The sequence below is a fragment of the Geotrypetes seraphini genome, chromosome 17 (assembly GCF_902459505.1).
Source record: "Geotrypetes seraphini chromosome 17, aGeoSer1.1, whole genome shotgun sequence".
Classification (NCBI taxonomy): Eukaryota; Metazoa; Chordata; class Amphibia; order Gymnophiona; family Dermophiidae; genus Geotrypetes; species Geotrypetes seraphini.
The window spans coordinates 2,221,906-2,242,958 of record NC_047100.1 but is presented as its reverse complement, the minus strand read 5'-3'; the positions used below and the strand labels follow the sequence as shown (position 1 = coordinate 2,242,958).

Genomic DNA, 21,053 nt, shown 5'->3' with positions numbered 1-21,053 from the left:
TAATCACCCTAAATATTCCCAGCAATATGGTTTCAATTATATACAACTGTTGATGAATCTTATGCTCAGAGAAATGGAGGTGATAACAGGGAAAGACCCCAACACTACCACCTCACCGCCCAATCATCGCATGTTCAAAAACTTGTTGTAAGATGGATAACTGTGTAAGATATTTGCGTTTGTGCTCTAAGGCTATGCTTTTCACTCTTATAAACTTGATATTATAACTCAGAACAGCAAACTTTGACACAATAGGAGGAAGTTTGAATACGCTAGCAGCATTTAAATCTTTGAGTCTATTTCGCCCACAGTTTAAGAAATCTTTCAAACACTTTGTTGGTTCCCTGAGGTAGGAACGAAACGTATCACATCGGAACCTGCAAGCTATAAGATAAGTTTGCTGTTCTGAGTTATAATATCAAGTTTATAAGAGTGAAAAGCGTAGCCTTAGAGCACAAACGCAAATATCTTACAGTTATCCATCTTACAACAAGTTTTTGAACATGCGATGATTGGGCGGTGAGGTGGTAGTGTTGGGGGTCTTTCCCTGTTATCACCTCCATTTCTCTGAGCATAAGATTCATCAACAGTTGTATATAATTGAAACCATATTGCTGGGAATATTTAGGGTGATTATTTCATTGCATTTTACCAATACAGACCAAGCACTGGCTTCCCCATGTCTTTCTCAATAACAGAGTATGGACTTTTCCTCCAGGAACTTGTCCAAATCTTTCTTAAAAACAGCTACATTATCTGCTCTTACCACAACCTCTAGAAATATGTTCCAGAGATTAACTATTCTCTGAGTGAAAAAAAATTGGTTTTAAAAGTATTTCCCTGTAACTTAATCGAATGTCCCCTAGTCTTTGTAATTTTTGACGGAGTGGGAGGGGACAGATGTTGGACCTAGGGAACAAGGGATAGAGAGATGTTGGACATTGAGGCATATGAGAGAGAGGAAGAGATACAGAGCAGGTGAAGAGGGGAAAAAGAAAGATATGTTGGATCCTGGAGCAAAAGAGAATGATGGATGCTGGACAATGGGAGAGGGCAGGAGGGAAGAGAGAAGGGACATAGAGATGTCAGGTTAGGAGGGCAGAGAAGGGAGGAAGAGTGAGCAGATGCTGTGCTAGAAGGGTGGAGGGAGGAAGACGCTGGGATTGGTGGAACTCTGCTGGAGAGGCTGGGAGGGGGAGAAGAGGGGTGGCAAGGAAATGAATGAGAGGATAGTGATTAGAGAGAGTAGAAATGTGGTAATGGGAAGTAAATTAAAGATGAAAGGGAATGGAAAGTTGAGGAAGAAGTGAGATGGGGAATGGGAGAGCTAATGAGTGAAAGAATGTGGAAATATAATAGGTAGCTGGAAAGTAGAGAAGGGTGAGAAAGGCTAAAAAGGAATGATAAATATGTCAGAAGCCGGTATAGTGAGGGAATAGGAGAGAGGACAGTAGCCACTTGCATTAGCAGGTAACAAGACAGCAGAAAAGAGAAACTGGAAACAAGATTTGCATGTTTGCATTTTTTCTTGATGTCTTTTTGAAGATTTCTTGATTGTAAATATACATAGCAGGTTTTATGTTTTTACATGATTAGTATTTCGCTATCATTGAATGTGAGTTTGTATGTTTTATTGTTTCTCGCCTAGATTTGTAGATAGCGGGTTATAAATAATTTTAAATAAATAAACATAATGGAAAAAAAAGCATTTTATTTTGAATGTTTTAAATTGAATGAGTTCCAAAGGATGTTTTGACAATGGTTAGAATAGCTGGGTTTAAAAGTCCATAGTCTTCTACTCAGATAACAAAGGTAGAAAAAAGTATTTCATCCTGAATGTATTAATTGTAATATGCCAGTCAATGCACATCTCTGATATATTGTATTTTGGTTTCTGTTTTTTCTAGTATTGCTGTATATGTTAACATCTTCCAGTTAAGATTTTTGCCTTAATTTTTCTATTACTGATCTGTGTTTCCTTGTTTCATGTTTGTTGAGGATTTGTCTATATCTTATGTGTCTGATCAGGGTTTTGTGAGAAATGAAAATATTAATATATTTTCTAATGGTGTTAATTGTTGCAAAATAATACAAAGATGTGAATATATCAAAGAATATAAAACTTACATATAATACATATAAACGGGTGTGATAAAACAGGTGCAGAGAAACTATCACATAAAAGCCACTTATAGCAGTAATAATACATAAATTCCAGCAGAGGGAATTTGTCTAACACTATGAGCACACAGAAGTAAGAAACCTTGTTGAATCCGAAGGGAGGGCTGGGCATTCCTGGGATAAGTATTTACAATGCCTACCGTGAACTGAACATTAAATTAGAGGTGTCGGCATAACTAATCTTAAGGGCTGATCGGAGCATGTCACGTGAGGGGAGGAGTGAGTGCAGTGTTCTCCCCAGCTGGGTGGGATGGGACGGGGAAAATTAAATGTGCACTATTTTAATTAATTATTTTCCAATGCTCAATATGACTTCCAGCCACTGCACGCAGTACATGCTGTGGTTCTCCAGCTCGTGGGCCATGCAGGTGGTGATCTTGCGGGGGCTCAGCCTGCGGCTCACCCGGCCCTGAGCGGGGATCACCATATGGTGCTTAGCCAGGGGCCCGCAAGGCAGGTGGCAGGGCTCGCAGTAGAAGACATCACACTCAGTACACTGGGCCCCCTAGCCCTGTCCCACCCCCTTCCATTTGCCTTTTTCTTATTTACTTCTTTATTTACACTTGTATTTCTTTTATTATAAAATTCAAAACGAACAACAAAGATTACCATACCATAGTGTCAGTGTAATTTTAGTTCTACGCAAGCCCCAAACATTTCTGAACAAATCCCCCTTCCTTCCCTTCCCACCTACTTGCCCAGGACTCTGAACCCTTTCCATACATATATATATATATATATATATATATATATATATATATATATATATATATATATATATATATACAGTGTTCAAATGCATTGTAAAGCAGTAATACTATCCGAAACATAAGTCTATATTAATAACCAAGTTTGCAACTCTGTCATCTAACTGTAAGCCATATGTATGCGTAAACAACCACTCCGTGTATGCTAATTTGCAATAAAACAACAAGGCAAGCGGTTAAAACCCCTAGAGATCTTGAACTGCTTTACTCCAGAGAAGGGAGTTGCACTGGAGCCGACATGAGGTAGAAACGGGAAAAAGGACAAAAATTTCCACTGATCCAAGCCATACACACCTATGATGTGGAATGCAAAACTCCTAGCCCATTAAGGGAGAGCTGAGTCACAAAGTTTGCAATCCCCGCTCAGGGAAAACTTGGCACCAGCAAGTACAAGCAGGAGCGCTCCAATGCAGAGTAAACATCACTGCACTAACATTCACTTGCCTAATAATCATTTTCAATAAATTGACCTATTTTTTAAAAAATTCTTTATTTATTTTAAAAACCAACACAAAGTGCAATAGGACATACATCCAGTTGGTACAATAGACAGCACATATATCTATCAAATAATAATATAAGTACATATCACCCCCCCCCCCCTTGGATGTGTATGAAACTCATTCAGAAAGTAAAGACTTATACTAATGATCAGTTTTTACAAAATATCGCTAATGGACTCCAGGTTGACCAGCTTATTAAAAATCACCTTTTAAATCCAAAGTGTTGCTGGGGGGGGGGGAGGTTCCACTGTCTGGTCAAGCTACAACCTATTTTGACTGCCCCTCTGGCTGTCTTTCTGCCGGGAGTCCCCACACTGATGTCTTCTCCTTTTCTGCCAGTCCACCCAAACAGGAAGAAAAGGACACATCATATTGGGCCGGACCTGGCAGATAAGGAGTGAAGACAGGAGCAGGGGACTCCCTATAAACTTATAGCAGCTGTGGCAGTTAAAAAAAAGAGGAGGTCTGCTGTTAAGTAATCCAGGATCCAGGATTCAATACTGTTTAAAAGAGAATCCTTGTTTTACTTTGTTCCACAGAAATCTCTGAATAAACCAGCAGCCTTCTGCTTGTCTAGTATTGTGGTAAAGCAAACCAGGAGAGAATTCTCCACAACCCAAGTGAAGATGAACAAACCACAGTGGAGATTTAAAATGATGTTGGTGTGTAGTTTATTCAGCAGTCAAGGGCATTACTTGATGTCTTATAACTGGCTTTGTTTTATCATATTAGAATGTGGAAAAAGTTGTAGAATAAGAGTAAAGATCTAATTAACATGACAAGTACTGTTGGTCATTTCAAGAAAGACAAAAATTAAAGCAACTTTTCCTTTCACATGCTCTCAGCAAGAGCCATAAATAATACAGGCTGCCCTGGAGAGATGGTGCTCTGAATAACAAACCGTACGGCAACCAGAAACAAGAACTTTAGTTCTCTGCCAGGGGGAGAACTTGTAAAACTATGATCTGGGAGTGTGGCAAGAGGATTGCCAGGGTAATGTAAGCCTGAAGGAGAGGATACAAGAGAAAAGTCCTATACAGTATATGCTCGATTGCAATCAGTAGTGCAGGGACCATCTCTGAAAATCGAGGGCATCTAGTGGAAGCAATCAAAAAAAGCAACGAATGGACTGCAAAGTGAAAAGAGACGTAATAAATAAATGTTTAAAAAAGAAATATATAATATTTTATTCAGATGGAAAAGATGAAGGGTATCAAGCTCATGACTCTGTTGTTGTGGACGTTGCCTCACCTTAAAAACAAATACAATGAAACTTTATGACAGTTAATGATGCAAGCAGTTTGGAAAGGAACCAAAAGAGGTGAGCGAGAAAAAGGAACTGCGTATGCCCACAGACATTTAAAAAAATCCCCAAGGGCTTCCCTTTGAAAGATGCAGTAGGGAGTCCCCAGTGAGAAATGCACCAAAGCCCCAGAGAAAAGACTTGGCCCTCTTCTATTAGTGTTAAAAACTGCTATGGCAGTTTGGTAGAAGAGGGGGGTAAGTCATCATATATGAGAAGAGAAGATCCAGACAACACAAAGTAGGAGAAAATATGCAAATAAGTCAAGCGGAGAAAGCATGGAAAAGTACAAAGCATATGATGAACAGAAGGTGAAATGCGATGTGGCTATAGAGCGAGTGCAAGAAACACCCCCAAATACATAGCAAAATAAACTTAAAATCAAGCTGTGGTCGAGAAAATCAACATAGAATTTAAAAAAGCTGAACCTGATGGGGAAAATCTATGTAAAATATGGCCAAAAGCCAGTGAATGTGAAAGGGCTGAAAAGTCAAAGATCCAGGATTTCAATTATAGTGTCGCCATCTGGTGGAAACCATCACAAAGGACAACGAATGGACTGCAAGTGAAAAAAAGTTGTATTAAATAAATAAATGTTTAAAAAAGGCAATATAATAAATATCAACATTTTAGACCATAATAGTGAAGGGTATGAAGCTGATAACTGAAGGGCAAATTCTAGAAAAAAGGCAAATGATAGGCGCTGAGCTATTTGGGGTCTATTTAGAAGGCGCCTATATCCTAAATAGGCGCTGGTTACATATAAAATATTGTTGACGTTGCCTGGTCGCCATTCATGCTTTAAAGAGGCGAGGAATTTTACCTGGCCAACGAGCCTGCGCTTGCTGCATGGATTCCTTCAAGTTGTTTCCATCCTCATTTGTCCAAGAGAGAATGGGTGGGCAGACTGGGTGGGCCATTTGGCCTGTATCTAGAGATTAAAGGGAGAAGGAGGACTTCAGGATTTCTCAAAGCAACTCGCTAAGGTCCCGGCTTTTTCCTGCAATCCCCAAACAGCGCTTCCCGCTCGAGCAGCGATTGGTCGGTCGGTGACGCTCAGCGTCGGGCTGCGTGCGCCGTAGAGCAGCGGTTGGTCGGTCGGTGACGCTCAGCGTCGGGCTGCGTGCGCCTCGTCACGCTGAGCTCGCGGGGCGGAGTCTCGCGAGAGCAGGGCGGCCGCGGTGCTAAGAGGCAGAAGGGGGCCGCGCTGCCCCCGCCACCCGCCTGCGGCCATGACGAACGTCTCGTACCACATCTCCAACCTGCTGGAGAAGATGACGTCCAGCGACAAGGACTTCAGGTGGGCCGGGGGGGGGGGAGGAGGGGGTGTCTCGTGACTTCACGGAGCGCGGCCGTGTCCGCGCGCGCAAGGCTTTGCTCCTTGGGTTGAGCTGGGAGGATGCGACTTGCAAAACATTTCCCAAAATGCATGAATTCAGGAAGTTGTCAGTGGACTCCAAGTTAGTTTAAAGAACTTTTCCTTTTCTCATATTTGTAGCATAAAGAAATTGCGGGTTTGCATGCTCTACCTGCATTTAATGTCATTTTTGAAGTACTTTATATACCCCAAAAATGGACTCTCCATTACACATATAACAGACGAAGCAGGGCAACCAATCCATGAACGAAAATGGGTTTTTTCAGAATTCTGAAATAGTATAATAAATATGTAGCTCTTGAAAATGAGCAGTTCTACTATGGTAGATACTAGAATTGAGTTGCAGGTTGGAGGTAAGGCCAATGTGATCTTATTCCTCTGTCTCCTTGGACCCGTTTTCTCTTCTGTTTACAGTACTTCTGGTTTTACCTTTTCAGATTCATGGCCACCAATGATCTGATGATGGAACTGCAGAAAGATTCCATAAAGCTGGATGAAGACAGTGAGAAAAAAGTTGTTAAGATGCTTTTGAAGTTGCTGGAAGATAAGAATGGTGAGGTGCAGAACCTTGCTGTGAAGTGGTAAGAAGACCTTGTGTTCCTTTCTGCCCTGCTAATTGCACTTCTGTGGCCATTTACTCATATATATAATAACATGAAAACGATTACATTTGTCTTAAATCTGCTACCACTTTGTTTCAGGCAATGTTTCCCAGTACTATTGAAAAAGATGAATAGCTGTATTTATTAACCCATTCTACCCTCAGGATTTTGTAGATCTCTTATTTTGTACCTTTGCTTAATCTTTTGTAAACCGCATAGAACTTCACGGTATTGCGATATATAAGCTGTTATTATTATTATTGTGTTTCCCTTCTCTTTCCTCCAAACAGAAGAGTTCAAACTTCTTTTAGCTTTTCTCATAGGAAAGCTGTTCCATGCTCTTGGGCACAAGCAGAACTGTACACAGTACTGAATCATACCACACATCTCATACAGAAGCCTAATGATTTTATTCTGCGCTCCTTTTTAAATAATCCCTGACAGTTTTGGCTTTGTTGAGTTGAAAATGTTGGTGTTTTGTCTACAACTTTGTTTTTCTAACTAATAACGTCCAATGTGAAGCACGGGATTGTGTACACATATAGAGCAACTTCCAAACGGAAGATTTTTACCTAACTAGGTTACAATGGTTAAAAATGTCCCCCTAAAAAACGGGCTTTTGGAGGTTCTTGAATTGTTGAGATATAGTCAGAGATTATGCATAATTTTCAATAAAATAATTTAAACATAACAATGAAGAAATGTTTCATCTGTCAATTTCATTCTCACTCATTACTCCCTTTTCTAGATAATTTAAAGAGTGTGTTTGACTCTGGTCCCAGTATAGATCCCTCTGGACTCCACTATTAATTTTTCTCTCTTAGAAAAACCAACCATTTAATCCTGTTGTGTTTTTATGTTTTACCACTCCTCAATAAGACATTATCTTCTCTTGGCTTTTTAATTGCCTCATAAGTTTCTAATGGGGACTTTATGGACTGCCTTCTGAAAACCTCTATAAATAATTTCTCTTTTGCCAGTTTGGGCCCCTTGGTTGGCAAAGTAAAAGAATACCAAGTGGAGACAATCGTGGACACCCTGTGTACCAACATGTTATCAGAAAAGGAACAGCTACGAGACATCTCCAGTATTGGACTAAAAACTGTCATCTCTGAGCTACCCCCAGCATCCTCAGGTGACCTGACTTGAACTTTCTCCTTAGGTGTTAGAACAGTAAGGCCGTGAAGAAAGCATCTCCTGGAGTCTTATCACCCAGTACAGGCAGCTGAAAGTTTGATTTCACAAATAGCTGAAGAATTACAAATTATGTGAAGCTGTTATATTTTATAGACAGCTGAATCCAATAGTTTAATAACAAACCAGACGTCCTCTCTGATTTTCTAGCACTTGTGCAGATGAACACACATTTCCATTGCCTAAACCAAGGCTAGTTCACTCCTACTTGATCTTTCCCCAGTCTTAGCCCTGCTATCATCACCAGGGACGGAGAATGTTGCCTCTGCTTCTGCTCCTCTCAGCAGTCCCACATACATCCCTTTTCTTCCATGCCTAAAACCCCAGTGATGATATGAGGTGAGGAAGGACTTGATGGGAAGGCAGACGTACAAAAACATTTTTGGTCATGCATTAAAATCATTGCATTACATTCATATCTGTTCTGAATAACATGGATCCATTTTAATGCACTATCAGGAAGGAAACCTCTCACCAGTTGCTTAAAATCTATATAAGTTGTTTCCTTTCTTGTGAAGCACAAATGTAAGTCCTGCAAGGAAGAAGCCATAATTAATAAAAAAGAATTTACTTGTGGGATCAACTGTTAGATTTAAACACAGCCATTGGTGAAACATGTGGGCTTAATGCCCCCCTCAAATTACTTAACTGTAGCTTCTCCTTTAGCTCTACTATCCTGTAGACTGGGAAGTGGTGACTAGTTGCTACCAGGTTAGAAACATAGAAATGTGATGGCAGATAAAGGCCAAATGGCCCATCCAGTCTACCCATCTGCAGCATTCACTATCTCCTCCTCTCCCTAAGAGATCCCATGTACCTGTCCCACGCTTTCTTGCATTCAGACACAGTTTTTGTTTCCACCACTGGGGAGTCTATTCCATGCATCTGCCTCCCTTTCTGGAAAAGAAAGTATTTCCTTAGATTTATTCCTTGCTTCTTTGGTTTAGGATCAGTAATGACTGCTAATGTGTGCAAGAAGATCACAGCACAGCTGACAGGAGCTATTGGAAAGCAGGAGGATGTTTCTGTTCAGTTGGAGGCGCTGGATATCTTGTCAGACATGTTAAGCCGGTGAGAGTGGGGCTGGGAACATGCAGGGCTGGGTGTAGGCGCAGACAACTTTTGGTGTCAAATTCTGAAGGGTCTCAAAAACAGGCTCCTGGGGGTGAAACCTCTCTTCTTTGCACTTCTCAGCTCTTTGTCATCTGCTTATAGGCATCACAGTTTTATATCCGGTCCTGAGAGCTTAGTGCCCTCACTGATGCTGTAACTTTTATTTCTTCACCTGCACTTTCAGACTGGGTGGCATGCTTTTTGCCTTCCATTCCTCCATCCTCGGCTGCCTTCTCCCTCAGCTCACGAGTCCCCGGCTGGCAGTGCGGAAGAGAGCAATCATTGCACTGGGACATCTGGTCCAGACCTGCAATGGAAACATTTTCACTGAACTGATGGACCGTCTCCTGAGTGAACTACAGAGTAATGAGTCCACCTCCAGCACCCGGACCTACATCCAGTGCATGGCGGGTATCAGCAGGCAGGCTGGGCACCGCATTGGTAAGAGATTATTGTAGACTGCTGGGCAGGTTATTTATTGTGTTGGTATGGGGTCAGAAGATTAAGGGCAATCAGTGCAATTTCATAACAAGGCATCTGGTAGGAGCCTATTTTATAAAGAAAAATAAGTACCGAATGTTCCTTTCTAGAAAACAAGTGAAACTGGGTAAAGAGTTGGTGAAAATGCCAGATATACTGGTGTAACATTGAGCCCTACCCATGCTCTGGCAAAGTGTACACTCCCCTCCCCCTCCTTTGTTTTTTGGGTTGTTGTTTTTTTTTTTTTTTTGCAATTATGCAAGTAGATGCATGAGTGTTGGAATTGCCCCAGGTGAGGCGAAGAGTTCCTGCCTAGCAAGAGTGCTCTTACTGCTCCACTCTGACCAGCTAAAGTGTCCTCATTTTCATGGCTATCTTTCGTTCACATTGCCAATGGTGTGATGTGAGAAACAGGGATCTAATTGGTAAGCTCAGACAGTGTTTAAGGAAGGACGCGAAATGCTAACGCCATGTTTCTCTTGTAGGAGGATACCTGGAGAAGATTATCCCTCTTGTTGTCAAGTATTGTAATGTGGAGGACGATGAGCTTCGGGAATATTGTTTTCAGGCCTTTGAATCTTTTGTCAGAAGGTGTGTGCTTAACAAAGACCCCTCTGTTCACATCTCATAAAACATAGTGTATCCTTTTCATCAACGTCGCTATCCTTCTTCTCTTTCCAAGATGTCCGAAGGAGATCTCTCCTCACATCTCCACAGTGACAAGATTGTGTTTGATGTATATCACATATGATCCCAACTACAACTATGAACATGAGGAGGAGGAGGAGGAGGAAGAAGAAGAAACTATGGAAATGGAGAACGGAGAGGATGAAGAGCAAGGTGAGAGACGAGCTACTAATGGACCTTCCTTCTCCTGGCTGGTAGAAACTTAGGGGTAATGGAGCAGGACAGAAATGTCTCCTTATTCAGCTGGCTAAGTAATTAAAAAGAAAGGGAACTCTGTCGATAGAGTAGGTACGAGGGTGAAGGAGCTGCAGTGGGAATTGAATCTCTTTCCCCTAGTTTTCTGCTCCCTTAGGCTGCTTTTCCACTGGCTCTCTCTTCACTCTCCCATATCAGGACTAGCATGCCACCCACCCCAGGTTCCACTGTCCGTACAACTTACTTTCAGTCTAGCCACCAACTTAATTTATCCATTGCCTGTTTCTTGCCCATCTCTAAATTACACATAACATCCTTCCTGCTTATTGAGATGTATCATTATATTTTAATGTGGATTATATTACTATAATCTGCGAGAACAAAGCATTGTGAGCCTTTACCTTTTAAGGGCACCCTGCAGCCTAGGCTCCTCAGTATTTTTCTGTCTCCAGCAGATGGTGATGGTCATATTCTACTGCTCCTGTTTTGGCTGTTTCAGCTCCTGGCCTAGTTGGAGAACTGCAGGCCAGAGGCCAGTTTAGCAAAGGTTGTTGATATTTTGTTAAAATATATAGATAAAGAGGTGGAGATTCAAAAGCTGCTATTTGGAAGGGCCAGTACTCTGTTCACTCTGCCTGATTTAATTGAAGAGCCCAACTCTGACTGCCAATTTGAAACCGCCTTTCAGTTTCCAAGCTGTTTGCTGTTTTTTTCTTGCTGTCTCTACCTTAAAAAACCAAGCAAACCAAACAACCTTTGCTAGCTAGTTATGATGTTTTAACAAGGAAGAGGATGTTTGAAGTAGAGAGTTGCGCGGGGACAGAAATCCCACCCGTCCCCACCCGTCCCCGCCAAAGTCCCACCCGTCCCCGTGAGGACTCCCACCCGTCCCCGCGAGGAATCCCTCCGTCCCCACCCGTCCCCGCGAGGAATCCCCTCCGTCCCCACCCGTCCCCGCGAGGAATCCCTTACGTCCCCGCCTGTCCCTATAAACTACAGAAATAGTTATTTCATTTAATTATGCTACTGAATTAAAGGCTCTGGTAGAAACCCATTTAAAAATAAGCAAAAAGACTTTATTAATTTGGAAATATTAATTGGGAAGAATACATACTTTGTAAACGGGTTTCTACCAGAGCCTCTAATGTTTATAAATTTTTATCAACACAACTAATATACTACTTTATCCTTAAGCAAAAAAAAAAAATAATAATAATTTTTTTCCTACCTTTATTGCCTGGTTTCTGCTTTCTTCATGTTCTCATTCAATTCCTTCCATCCACTGCCTCTCTTCTCTCTGTGTCTTCCATTTGCTCTGTTACTGTGCCTCTCCCTTTCTCCCCCCTCCCAAATTGGTCTGGCACCCATCTTTTTCCCTCCGCTCCCCCCATAGTCTGGCACCTCTGTCTTCTTCCCTGCCAGCGTCTTCTTCCCATTCCCTCTTCCCCATTTCCTTTCAGTGTCCTTCTCCCCCACCATCTTTCCCATGTCCTGTCAGGCAGCATCCTTCTCCCCTCTCTGCCTTCCCCATGTCCTTTCAGCGGCCTTCTCCCCCCTCTGTCTTCCCCAGTGCTTTCAGGGTCCTTCCCCCCCTTTCTCCCGTTTACCCCATGTCCTTTCAGCGTTCTTTTCCACCCCTTTGTCTTCCCCAGTACTTTCAGCGGCCTTCTCCCCCCTTAAGCGTCTTTTCTTCTCCACTCCACCTTTCCTCCCTCCCTGCCTCCACCTTTGTGGCGCTTTTGCACCCGACCGACAACAGAACAGGCCCGGTCGGACAAATCTCCCTGTCCTGTAGCCGCGAATCTAAATTACCTTCTTACAGCAGCTGGAGTAGTGAAGCTGCTGTAAGAGGTAATTTAGATTCGCGGCTACAGGGCAGGGAGATTTGTCGGCCGGGCCTGTTGTCGGTCGATCGGGGGATCTGACCGGCTGTGCACATTCTCCGGGGCGGTCCGCCCTCTCCCCCCTCTTTCGTACGCCATTGCCTTCTTCCTACCTGCCCTGCCGCACACAGCCGACCTGAAGTCTTCCTGATGTCAGCGCTGACGTCGGAGGAAGGGAGGGCTTTGCTTAAGCCCCCAATCAGTGCTCACGGGGCGGGCCGTTTTCGTAGTCTTCCCGCCCTGTAGCGCGTTGTGACCAATCGGCAGTGAAGAGCGCTTCCACCTCCCCTTTGTGGTGTCGTCTGTCTGTTTCCTATTGGTTGGCGGATCAACCGGAAGTCTCTTCACTCCCCCAGCCAGAGAAAAGGCCCTTAAAAGCAGAGGAAAATGCCTGAAGGAGCTTCTGCCCGGGTAAGAGGTTCTCCCCCTCCCCCACCTCCCTCTGGTCTTCTGACTCAGCGGCCAATCGGTTTCCACTTCCTGTTCTGGAGACTCCAATAGAAGGTTGAAAAAGAAAGGGCTTTGCTTAAGCCCTCCCTCCGACGTCAGCGCTGACATCGGGAAGATTTCCGTTCGGATGTGTGCTGCGACAGGGCAGGTAAGGAGAAGGAGACTACCCTCGCGGCTCGACCAACCCCGCTGCGATCCAACCCCGCAGGAACCCCGCGACCCTCGGAGGCGTCCCCACGGGATCCCCGCGACCCTAGGGGGCGTCCCCACGGGATCCCCGTGACCCAAAGGGGGAACCCGCGGGATCCCCGCGGGTCCCGCGGGATTCCCGTCATCCCCGTTCCCGTGCAGCTCTCTAGTTTGAAGACAAAATTCTGAAGCAGTCACCATTGCTTTGTTATCAAAATGCTGAGGAGCCTAGGTTACAGGGTGACTTTATAGGACAGGGCTCTTTGGCTCTATTTACTGGTTAATAGACACTGCCTGTGTCCAGTTCCACTTTCTGTACTGTGCCTGAGCTTTTGGAGTTAATATGCTACTTTTCTGCTGTTGTCTTGAGACTTGTGTTCATTAGATGAATTCTGAAGGGCTGCGGGTGTACTTCTCATCTCCTACAGTGCCTGTGTTTCTCTGTCCTCTCAGAGAGCGATGACGAGTACAGTGACGACGACGACATGAGCTGGAAGGTGCGCAGGTCGGCTGCTAAGTGCCTGGAGGCATTGGTTAGCACCCGGCAGGACCTGTTGCAGGAGTTCTACAAAAGCGTGTCTCCTGTTCTTATTAGCAGATTCAAGGAAAGGGAGGAGAATGTCAAAGCTGACATCTTCAGTGTATATGTGTCTTTGCTGAAGCAGACTCGGCCTACACAAAGCTGGCTGCAGGCCTCCGATTCAGTGAACAAAGAAGAAATGCCCCTCACCATGCTGCAAAACCAGGTGAGAGTCTGATGAGCAGGTCGAGCGCAGCCACTGACTAGGCACACGACACCTTTGCCTAGTCAGCAATCTGTCGTTTAATGCTGTGGGTGCGTCACATGCTCTGATGCAGTTAGTTCTGTGTTTCACACTGTAACACTTAAGGAGCAACGAGACAGAGCATCACTTTTGAATATAAAAGACCCGAGTGAGCTGGAAATTGTGTGTGTGTGGGGGGGCCTCTGTCCTACTGTACTGCACGTCTTTCTCAGATTCCATTAATTATGTATTAAAACTTTGGCAGCAATCTGCATATTATATGAAATGTAGAATTAAAGATCTGCCTCACCCCCCCCCCCCCAGTTAATTTCTGCTGAATTATTTGGCCAGAAATCAGAACACATGCCTACAGCATGGGGGGTGGGGGGGGGAGAAGTACATATCTGCACTGTTTGTGTCTCTTCATTCATTTTCAGGTTCCAAATATAGTAAAAGCATTAGCCAAGCACTTCAAAGACAAAAGCATGAAATCGAGGCAAGGATGCTTTGGCCTTCTAACAGAACTAGCAAACATTTTCCCTGGCTCCCTGGCAGACCATATTCCTGCATTAGTACCTGGTAAGAGCCATATTCCTGATGGCAGCAAAGAGAGAATAGCAAAACACATGATATACAGCTATTTAGTCATAATTAATAGACAGATCAATAAAAGTAGTCTTGGGAGGAATGGGCCAAGAACCGGGGAAATGGGCTCAAATCCGCTGCTCCCACTGACTTTGCTTCTGAATTGAGTAAATAATTTTATTGTGTTTACCCACTTGTATTAATGTTTGCTAATGCCTAGATGTGAGAGTATGTACCATACTTGTTGAAGCTGGGAAGATGTGTCTGGTTTCTGTGTTTTGCAGCACTCTCTGCAGGTGACACTGTCATCATTCTCCGAATAGCGCCAGACTGCCTTATTTGGAAACGACATATTTGGTTTCATGGTGTAAAGCAACACAGCAATCGATATGTCCTAGGTTGTTTGTGACTATAACCATTAATGAAAGGTTTCTGTGTTGCCACCTTTTCTACAGCATCTACAGAACATTACAGTTCTTTGGCCTGTCAGTTACTTGCACCTTTTGAGCTTTGCAACAGTTATTTTTCCATGGCTCTTTTCTCCCCTTTGATCTTCACCTAGCGATTTTCTATGATAGAGCTTGGCCAGGAGCCAGACAGATGCTCCCTCCAGAGTGGACACCTGTTATGTGATGGCTGTGAATTGTCTGGCCTTTAACAACGTAACTATTTTTCACTGAGTCACATATCACATGGGAATGCTCATTTGAGTAGCTTTATCCACTAAAACTAGCATTTTTTTACGATGTATGCATAGAAATAAATTCTGATTTTTCCTTCCACCAGGAATTGTATTCTCTCTGACGGAAAAGTCCAGCTCCTCCAACTTGCGCATTGATACTTTGGCTTTCCTGTACGTCCTCCTCTGCAGTCACCATCCGGAGGTATTCCACCCCCATGTTGGCACTCTGTTTCCCCCTGTTGTGCTCTGCATTGGGGATCCCTTCTACAAGATTACATCAGAAGCTTTACTGGTCACTCAGCAACTGGTGAAGGTCATTCGCCCCCTGGATGAGCCCAGTACCTTTAGTTGCCAGCCATATGTGCAAGATGTGTTTTCCTGTACTTTGAAGAGACTTCAAGCTGCTGACATTGATCAGGAAGTGAAGGAGCGTGCTATCGCCTGTATGGGGCAGATAATTTGCAACCTTGGAGATCAGCTAGGTGATGATCTTCAGCCAACTCTGAAGATTTTCCTTGAAAGACTAAAAAATGAAATTACCCGACTGCCCACAGTCAAAGCTTTGACAATGATTGCCAGCTCTTCTCTTAAGATTGATCTAAGGCCCTTGCTTGGGGAAGGCTTTCCCATTCTGGCATCCTTCTTGCGGAAGAACCAGCGAGCCTTAAAGCTGAGCACCTTGACTGCCCTGGACATCCTGATCAAGAATTACAGTGACAGTCTGAAGCCAGCCATGGTTGAATCTGTGCTGGCAGAGCTGCCAGCATTGATAACAGAAAATGATATGCATGTTTCTCAGGTCTCCATCATATTTCTGACCTCACTGGCCACAGTCTACCCAGCTTCCTTGTCAAAGATCAGTGGCTCGGTCCTTTCTGAGATCTTCCACCTTGTGCACTCTCCTCTCTTACAAGGGGGGGCCCTCAGTGCCATCCTGGACTTCTTTCAAGCTCTGGTGCTTACAAAGACCAGCATCTTAGGCTACAGCAATTTGATGAAACAACTGACAGGCCCCGTCTATTCTTCCAGCCATGCCGCTGCCCCAGTGGCCATGCACAAACAAGCGTATTATTCTGTTGCTAAATGTGTGGCAGCCCTTTCATCTGTTTGCCCAAAAGAAGCTGCTGGCATGGTTGGCCAGTTTATTCAGGATGTGAAGAACCCACGCTCTACGGATGCAGTGCGCATCCTGGCCTTCCTCTCCTTGGCTGAGATAGGACGTACCATGAACCTCAGTGCGCAACGTGAACTCAAAGCCGTCATTCTGGAGGCCCTGTCTTCCCACAGCGAGGAAGTGAAATCAGCTGCCTCTTATGCTTTGGGCAATATTAGCATTGGCAGCCTGAAGGATTACCTGCCCTTCATCCTCCAAGAGATTGGCAGCCAGCCTAAGAGGCAGTACCTGCTCCTGCACTCCCTGAAGGAGATTATCAGCAGCTCCCCTGCAGACAGCCTGAAGCCCTATGTGGAGGACATATGGGCCTTGTTGTTCAAGCACTGCGAATGCTCCGAGGAAGGGACCCGAAGTGTGGTAGCAGAGTGTTTGGGGAAGCTCACACTGGTCAATCCCTCCCAGCTGCTGCCTCGGCTGAAAAAACAACTGACGGCAGGTAACTAGATTAACACAGTTAATTTAGCAAGAAGGTTGCACCAGTGTGTGTGTCTGTCTATGCCTGTCTGGTCTCTTCTGACACTGTTACTAAAGGAGTGTGTTCCTTCACAAAACCATCTGGAAAGTCCTTATCTGCTTGATACAAACAAGGCAATGATTGTGGATTTAAACCCTTTTTGTTTTCTTGGGAGTTCAGGTTCCCCATTTGCACGGAGCACAGTGGTTACTGCCATCAAATTTACAATTTCTGATCAGCCACAGCCTATCGATCAGCTCTTAAGAAACTGCATAGGTGAGTCAGCCTTCGTTACTTAGGGGTACTCTCGGCTACGTCCATAAAACCAAAAGGATTGCTAATATTGTTAAAACTTGAGCAAATGAAAATCTAATATCGGTCAGGCTTTGCAAAAAGAATGCATGTAAAATTTGCCTTTTCTTGATATCTTTACCTTAAAAAAAAAAGTCAAAGCTTAGAGCACTTTGAGTCTCATATCAGGTGTTAGGTCAGGATGAAAACCAAAAAGATGACAGCTGTAGCTCTCATGAATAGTGCAGATTGGGAGGGTGGTGGGCATAGGAGAATGAGGATAGGATGGGATTGTAATAGATAGAGGTGCTTTGTATGTGTGTGAGTAGAGTTGGCTATTCAGATGTCTCTTGTGACAGCAGACCAAACCCCAGCTGTGACTTCTAGCATGGTTTAATGTTTGGAAATCCTTTATGTAGAAGCTTCATTGTCTAATTAGTTAACACTGAGGAGATACCAGTAATGTTAATCCCAAGACTGAAATACAATTTAAGAGGATCTTAGCACCTCCTGCCTGCCTCTCCACCACCTCTTTCTGCCTCTGGGGGCAGCCTCTGCAGTCTGGGGCACCTCTAGAAGGAGTAGGGGAGACATTTAACTGGAGGGGAGTCTCTCTCTCTCTCTCTCTTTTTAATCATAACGCTGTCTTTGGGGAAAAGAGTTCCCTTCTCCTCCTTCCCACTGCAGTTGAGCTGCTCCTGGGACAGGGTAGGGCTTGGATGGGTAGGTGAAGTTCTCCTGTCTGCACAATGCCTGCACAAGTAAGCATGTTTAAAACTGTCATGCACCACAAAATTGTGAACTTTGAAATGTCTCATCATGATACCAGCCTTGCTAGACAAAATATGTCCTGGAGCAGAGCTTCAGTCCTGCTTAGGCCAATAAAAAGGTATCGTTCTTCTCTGTAACTGTGTTTACACTGTTCAGATAGATCACATGGAATAGAAAAGAGCAGTTTGACTTCTGATGTGTTGCCGGTATTGATTGTCCTCAGGACATCTTGACAAGGAAGCTTCTTGTACCGGCAACAAGTCAGACGTTCACCCCCAAATTCCATGTGCCTTTATATCCTGTGATGTTTAATATCCCTAGGAGACTTTCTGAAGACGCTTCAGGATCCTGATTTGAATGTCCGACGCGTGGCTCTGGTGATGTTTAACTCTGCAGCTCACAACAAGCCGTCCCTGATTAGAGATTTACTAAACACAGTCTTGCCACATTTGTATGCAGAGACCAAGGTCAGGAAGGATCTCATCCGAGAGGTAAATGACCACTTGTATATGAGCCTGCTGCCATTCCTTGGGGGTCCAGTTAACAGGGTCTCAGAAACAGGTCAGCCCTGATGGGAGATTTTGAAGGCATTCTAATTCAAGGCCAACAGAGTATCCATGGTGGACAGCCCATCTGACAGGTTCGCTGCTGTGAAACCCAGTGTTAGTGGCTCAGGAGTGTCCATGTTTCCTTCTGCTATCCAGGGGAGGCGCAGGTCACACTATCCCATATATTTTTATTGTAAACCACTTAAATTTTTATAAACTGAACAAGCTGTTGGATCTTTGGTGCAGGTGGAGATGGGGCCTTTTAAACATACCGTGGATGATGGCCTTGATGTGAGGAAAGCTGCTTTTGAGTGTATGTACACATTACTGGAGAGCTGCTTGGACAGACTGGACATCTTTGAGTATTTGAACCATGTGGAGGATGGACTGAAGGACCATTATGATATCAGGGTAATCAGTCTTTCTGTAGCCTTTCTCAGGGCAAAATTTGAGAATGACCCAAAATGATAAAGGGGGGAGGAATGCCTCTCGTATGAGGATTAGGGCTCTTGTTTGGAAAAGAGACAGCCGAGGGAAGATATGATTGAGGTCAATAAAATCCCGACTGGTGTACAGTGGAGGAAAGTGAATCAACTTTTTATTCTTTCAAAAATTACAAAGACAATAACTCAAAGGATAGTTAAGCTCTGGAACTCATTTCCCGGGGGAAAAGTCTAGTCTGCCATGGAGACAGACGTGGGGAAGCCACTGCTGGCCACTTTGGAAACAGGATATTGGTCCGAGCCAGTAAGGCAAATTTGCCCCTCATTCCCATTGTGTCCACCATACAAAATGGCCCTGGTGCCCTTTTTCAATTGTGTTGTGCTTTTTCTATTCCTAGATGCTGACATTTATCATGCTGGCTCGGTTATCCACACTATGTCCCAGCGCTGTGCTACAAAGATTGGACCGTCTAATAGAGCCCTTGCGAGCAACGTGCACCACGAAGGTAAGTCGCAGTGAATTTTCTCTTTTCTGCCTGCAGCTCTAGCAAAAAGAATAAGCTATTGGGCTATATACTTAACTTATGTATTGTGAAAAACGGCAGCTGATAGAATGCATAAGACCGCGGTTACGCACCTTTTAGGCATGAGTGCACAACTTTGCACGCTAAGGGCCCCCCAAATCGGCACCTTTAACCACACCAATTTAGGCCTGAATTTGTAAATGGATTGGGCGTTATTTAACTTTTAGCAACGTCCACCATCCACCCCCGTCTCAAATTCTCACACAGCTAGTGCGTGTAACTTAATTAGTGTCAATGATCGGCACCATATACAGAATTTAAGGTGTCAAGTCGGGTGCATACGTTCCTATGTGGCATGAGACACTTTCAGTGAGCATGCACAGGGCATGGTTTGGGTGGAGTGTAGGCAGAGTTCAGAGGTATGTGTGTAGATTCTGAAATGCTTAAACCGCTTGATGTGAAGTTGAATCTGTCTTTTCTTTATCTCGGGGGTGTTTGTAGGTAAAGGCTGGTTCAGTGAAGCAGGAGTTTGAGAAGCAGGATGAACTGAAGCGCTCTGCGATGAGGGCTGTGGCTGCTTTGCTTACCATTGCAGAAGCAGAGAAGAGACCCGTCATGGCAGAATTCACCTCTCAAATCAGAGCCAATCCCGAAATGGCTTCCCTCTTTGAAAGTATTCAGAAAGATTCCGTATCATTAGGAGGCATGGAGTTAATGGAGACCAGCTAAAGCCCAGCTCCAACGGCTGTGTGTGCACAAAGCTACTGGAGAAATAGTCCAGCCTTAAACTAGAAATGCATGCCTGCAACCATGTAACAGCGCTCTCAGCTCTGCCTGGCAATACACAATGGTGCCACCTACGCAGAAGCCAGAATGAAAAATGTCAGCATGCAGCTGTTATGCTCAGGGTCCCAAATTATGGAAAAAGCTGAATTAGCACATGCAGCCTCTGACTGAAAAGACGGAATTATCTCCAAAGTTGACGTGTGAGATCTGTGCTCTGAAGTGTGGTGATGCTGCTAACTTCTTGCTTTCTTTTCAAGAGGGGGAACCTTTGCTGGCAGTATACGAGTGCTTGCTTGCTCTCACCTGATGCAAAATGCATCCTTCTGATGGCACATACAGCCAAGCACACTACATCCTCTGGGCTGCTATTTTGCAAAAGCTGTTGCACTGGTTTCTAGGTCTTAGTTCAATTCAGACCCCCTTGCAGAAGGATGAAAAGTGGGCTGCTTTTTCACTTGTTTTCTAAAGCTGGTTTGATGAAAGATGCTGCATGTCTGTATGTGTATAAATGTGTGTTCTTTTTCTGAAGTGTGCAAAACAAATAAAAACTAAAAACCCTTACTGTGGGTGAAGTGGAATTGAAGAGTTTGGTCCTTTTCTAATGCCAGGAGCTGTGGTGAGCTGAAGCAGACACCCTGAGATCACACTTCAGGAGCTATTGCCAAGTGATCGGGTTTTATTTATTTATTAAATTTTCTCTACCATTCTTCCAGGGGAGCTCAGAACAGTTTATATGAATTTATTAAGGAACTCAAGCATTTTTCTGTCTGTCCTGGTGGGCTCACAATCCATCTAATGTACCTGGGGCAATGGGGGGATTAAGTGACTTGCCCAGGGTCACAAGGAGCAGCGTGGGTTTGAGGCTGTAGCTTTAACCACTGCACCACACACTTCCTCAGCCATGCTGCCCATAGCTCGCTTTTCTCCGTGGGTTGCTGAAAAGTAACTTTTATTTGTCCTTATTTAAAATATTTAATAATGACCTTCATAATCCTAAGTAGGATACAGCATAAGACATTAACAGCCTCTCCATCTGCAATATTCATTCTTTGAGCTTTCTGCTCTTCTGACTGGTGTCTGCAAGTATCAGAGTTGATTGCTACAGC

General features: G+C 44.1%; 1 protein-coding gene across 1 annotated transcript; it reads left to right on the top strand.

Moving 5' to 3' along the window:
• Positions 1-5,884: 5,884 nt before the first annotated feature.
• On the top strand, positions 5,885-20,525 carry LOC117351045 (cullin-associated NEDD8-dissociated protein 1-like). The gene is made up of 15 exons (XM_033925726.1): positions 5,885-6,054; positions 6,570-6,713; positions 7,715-7,869; positions 8,876-8,999; positions 9,226-9,482; positions 10,007-10,112; positions 10,204-10,361; positions 13,379-13,671; positions 14,127-14,268; positions 15,061-16,566; positions 16,765-16,860; positions 17,968-18,137; positions 18,441-18,605; positions 19,036-19,143; positions 19,663-20,525. The coding sequence occupies exons 1-15, from the start codon at positions 5,987-5,989 to the stop codon at positions 19,888-19,890; spliced, it is 3,720 nt and encodes a 1,239-aa protein (XP_033781617.1). The 5' UTR covers positions 5,885-5,986; the 3' UTR covers positions 19,891-20,525.
• Positions 20,526-21,053: the final 528 nt, after the last annotated feature.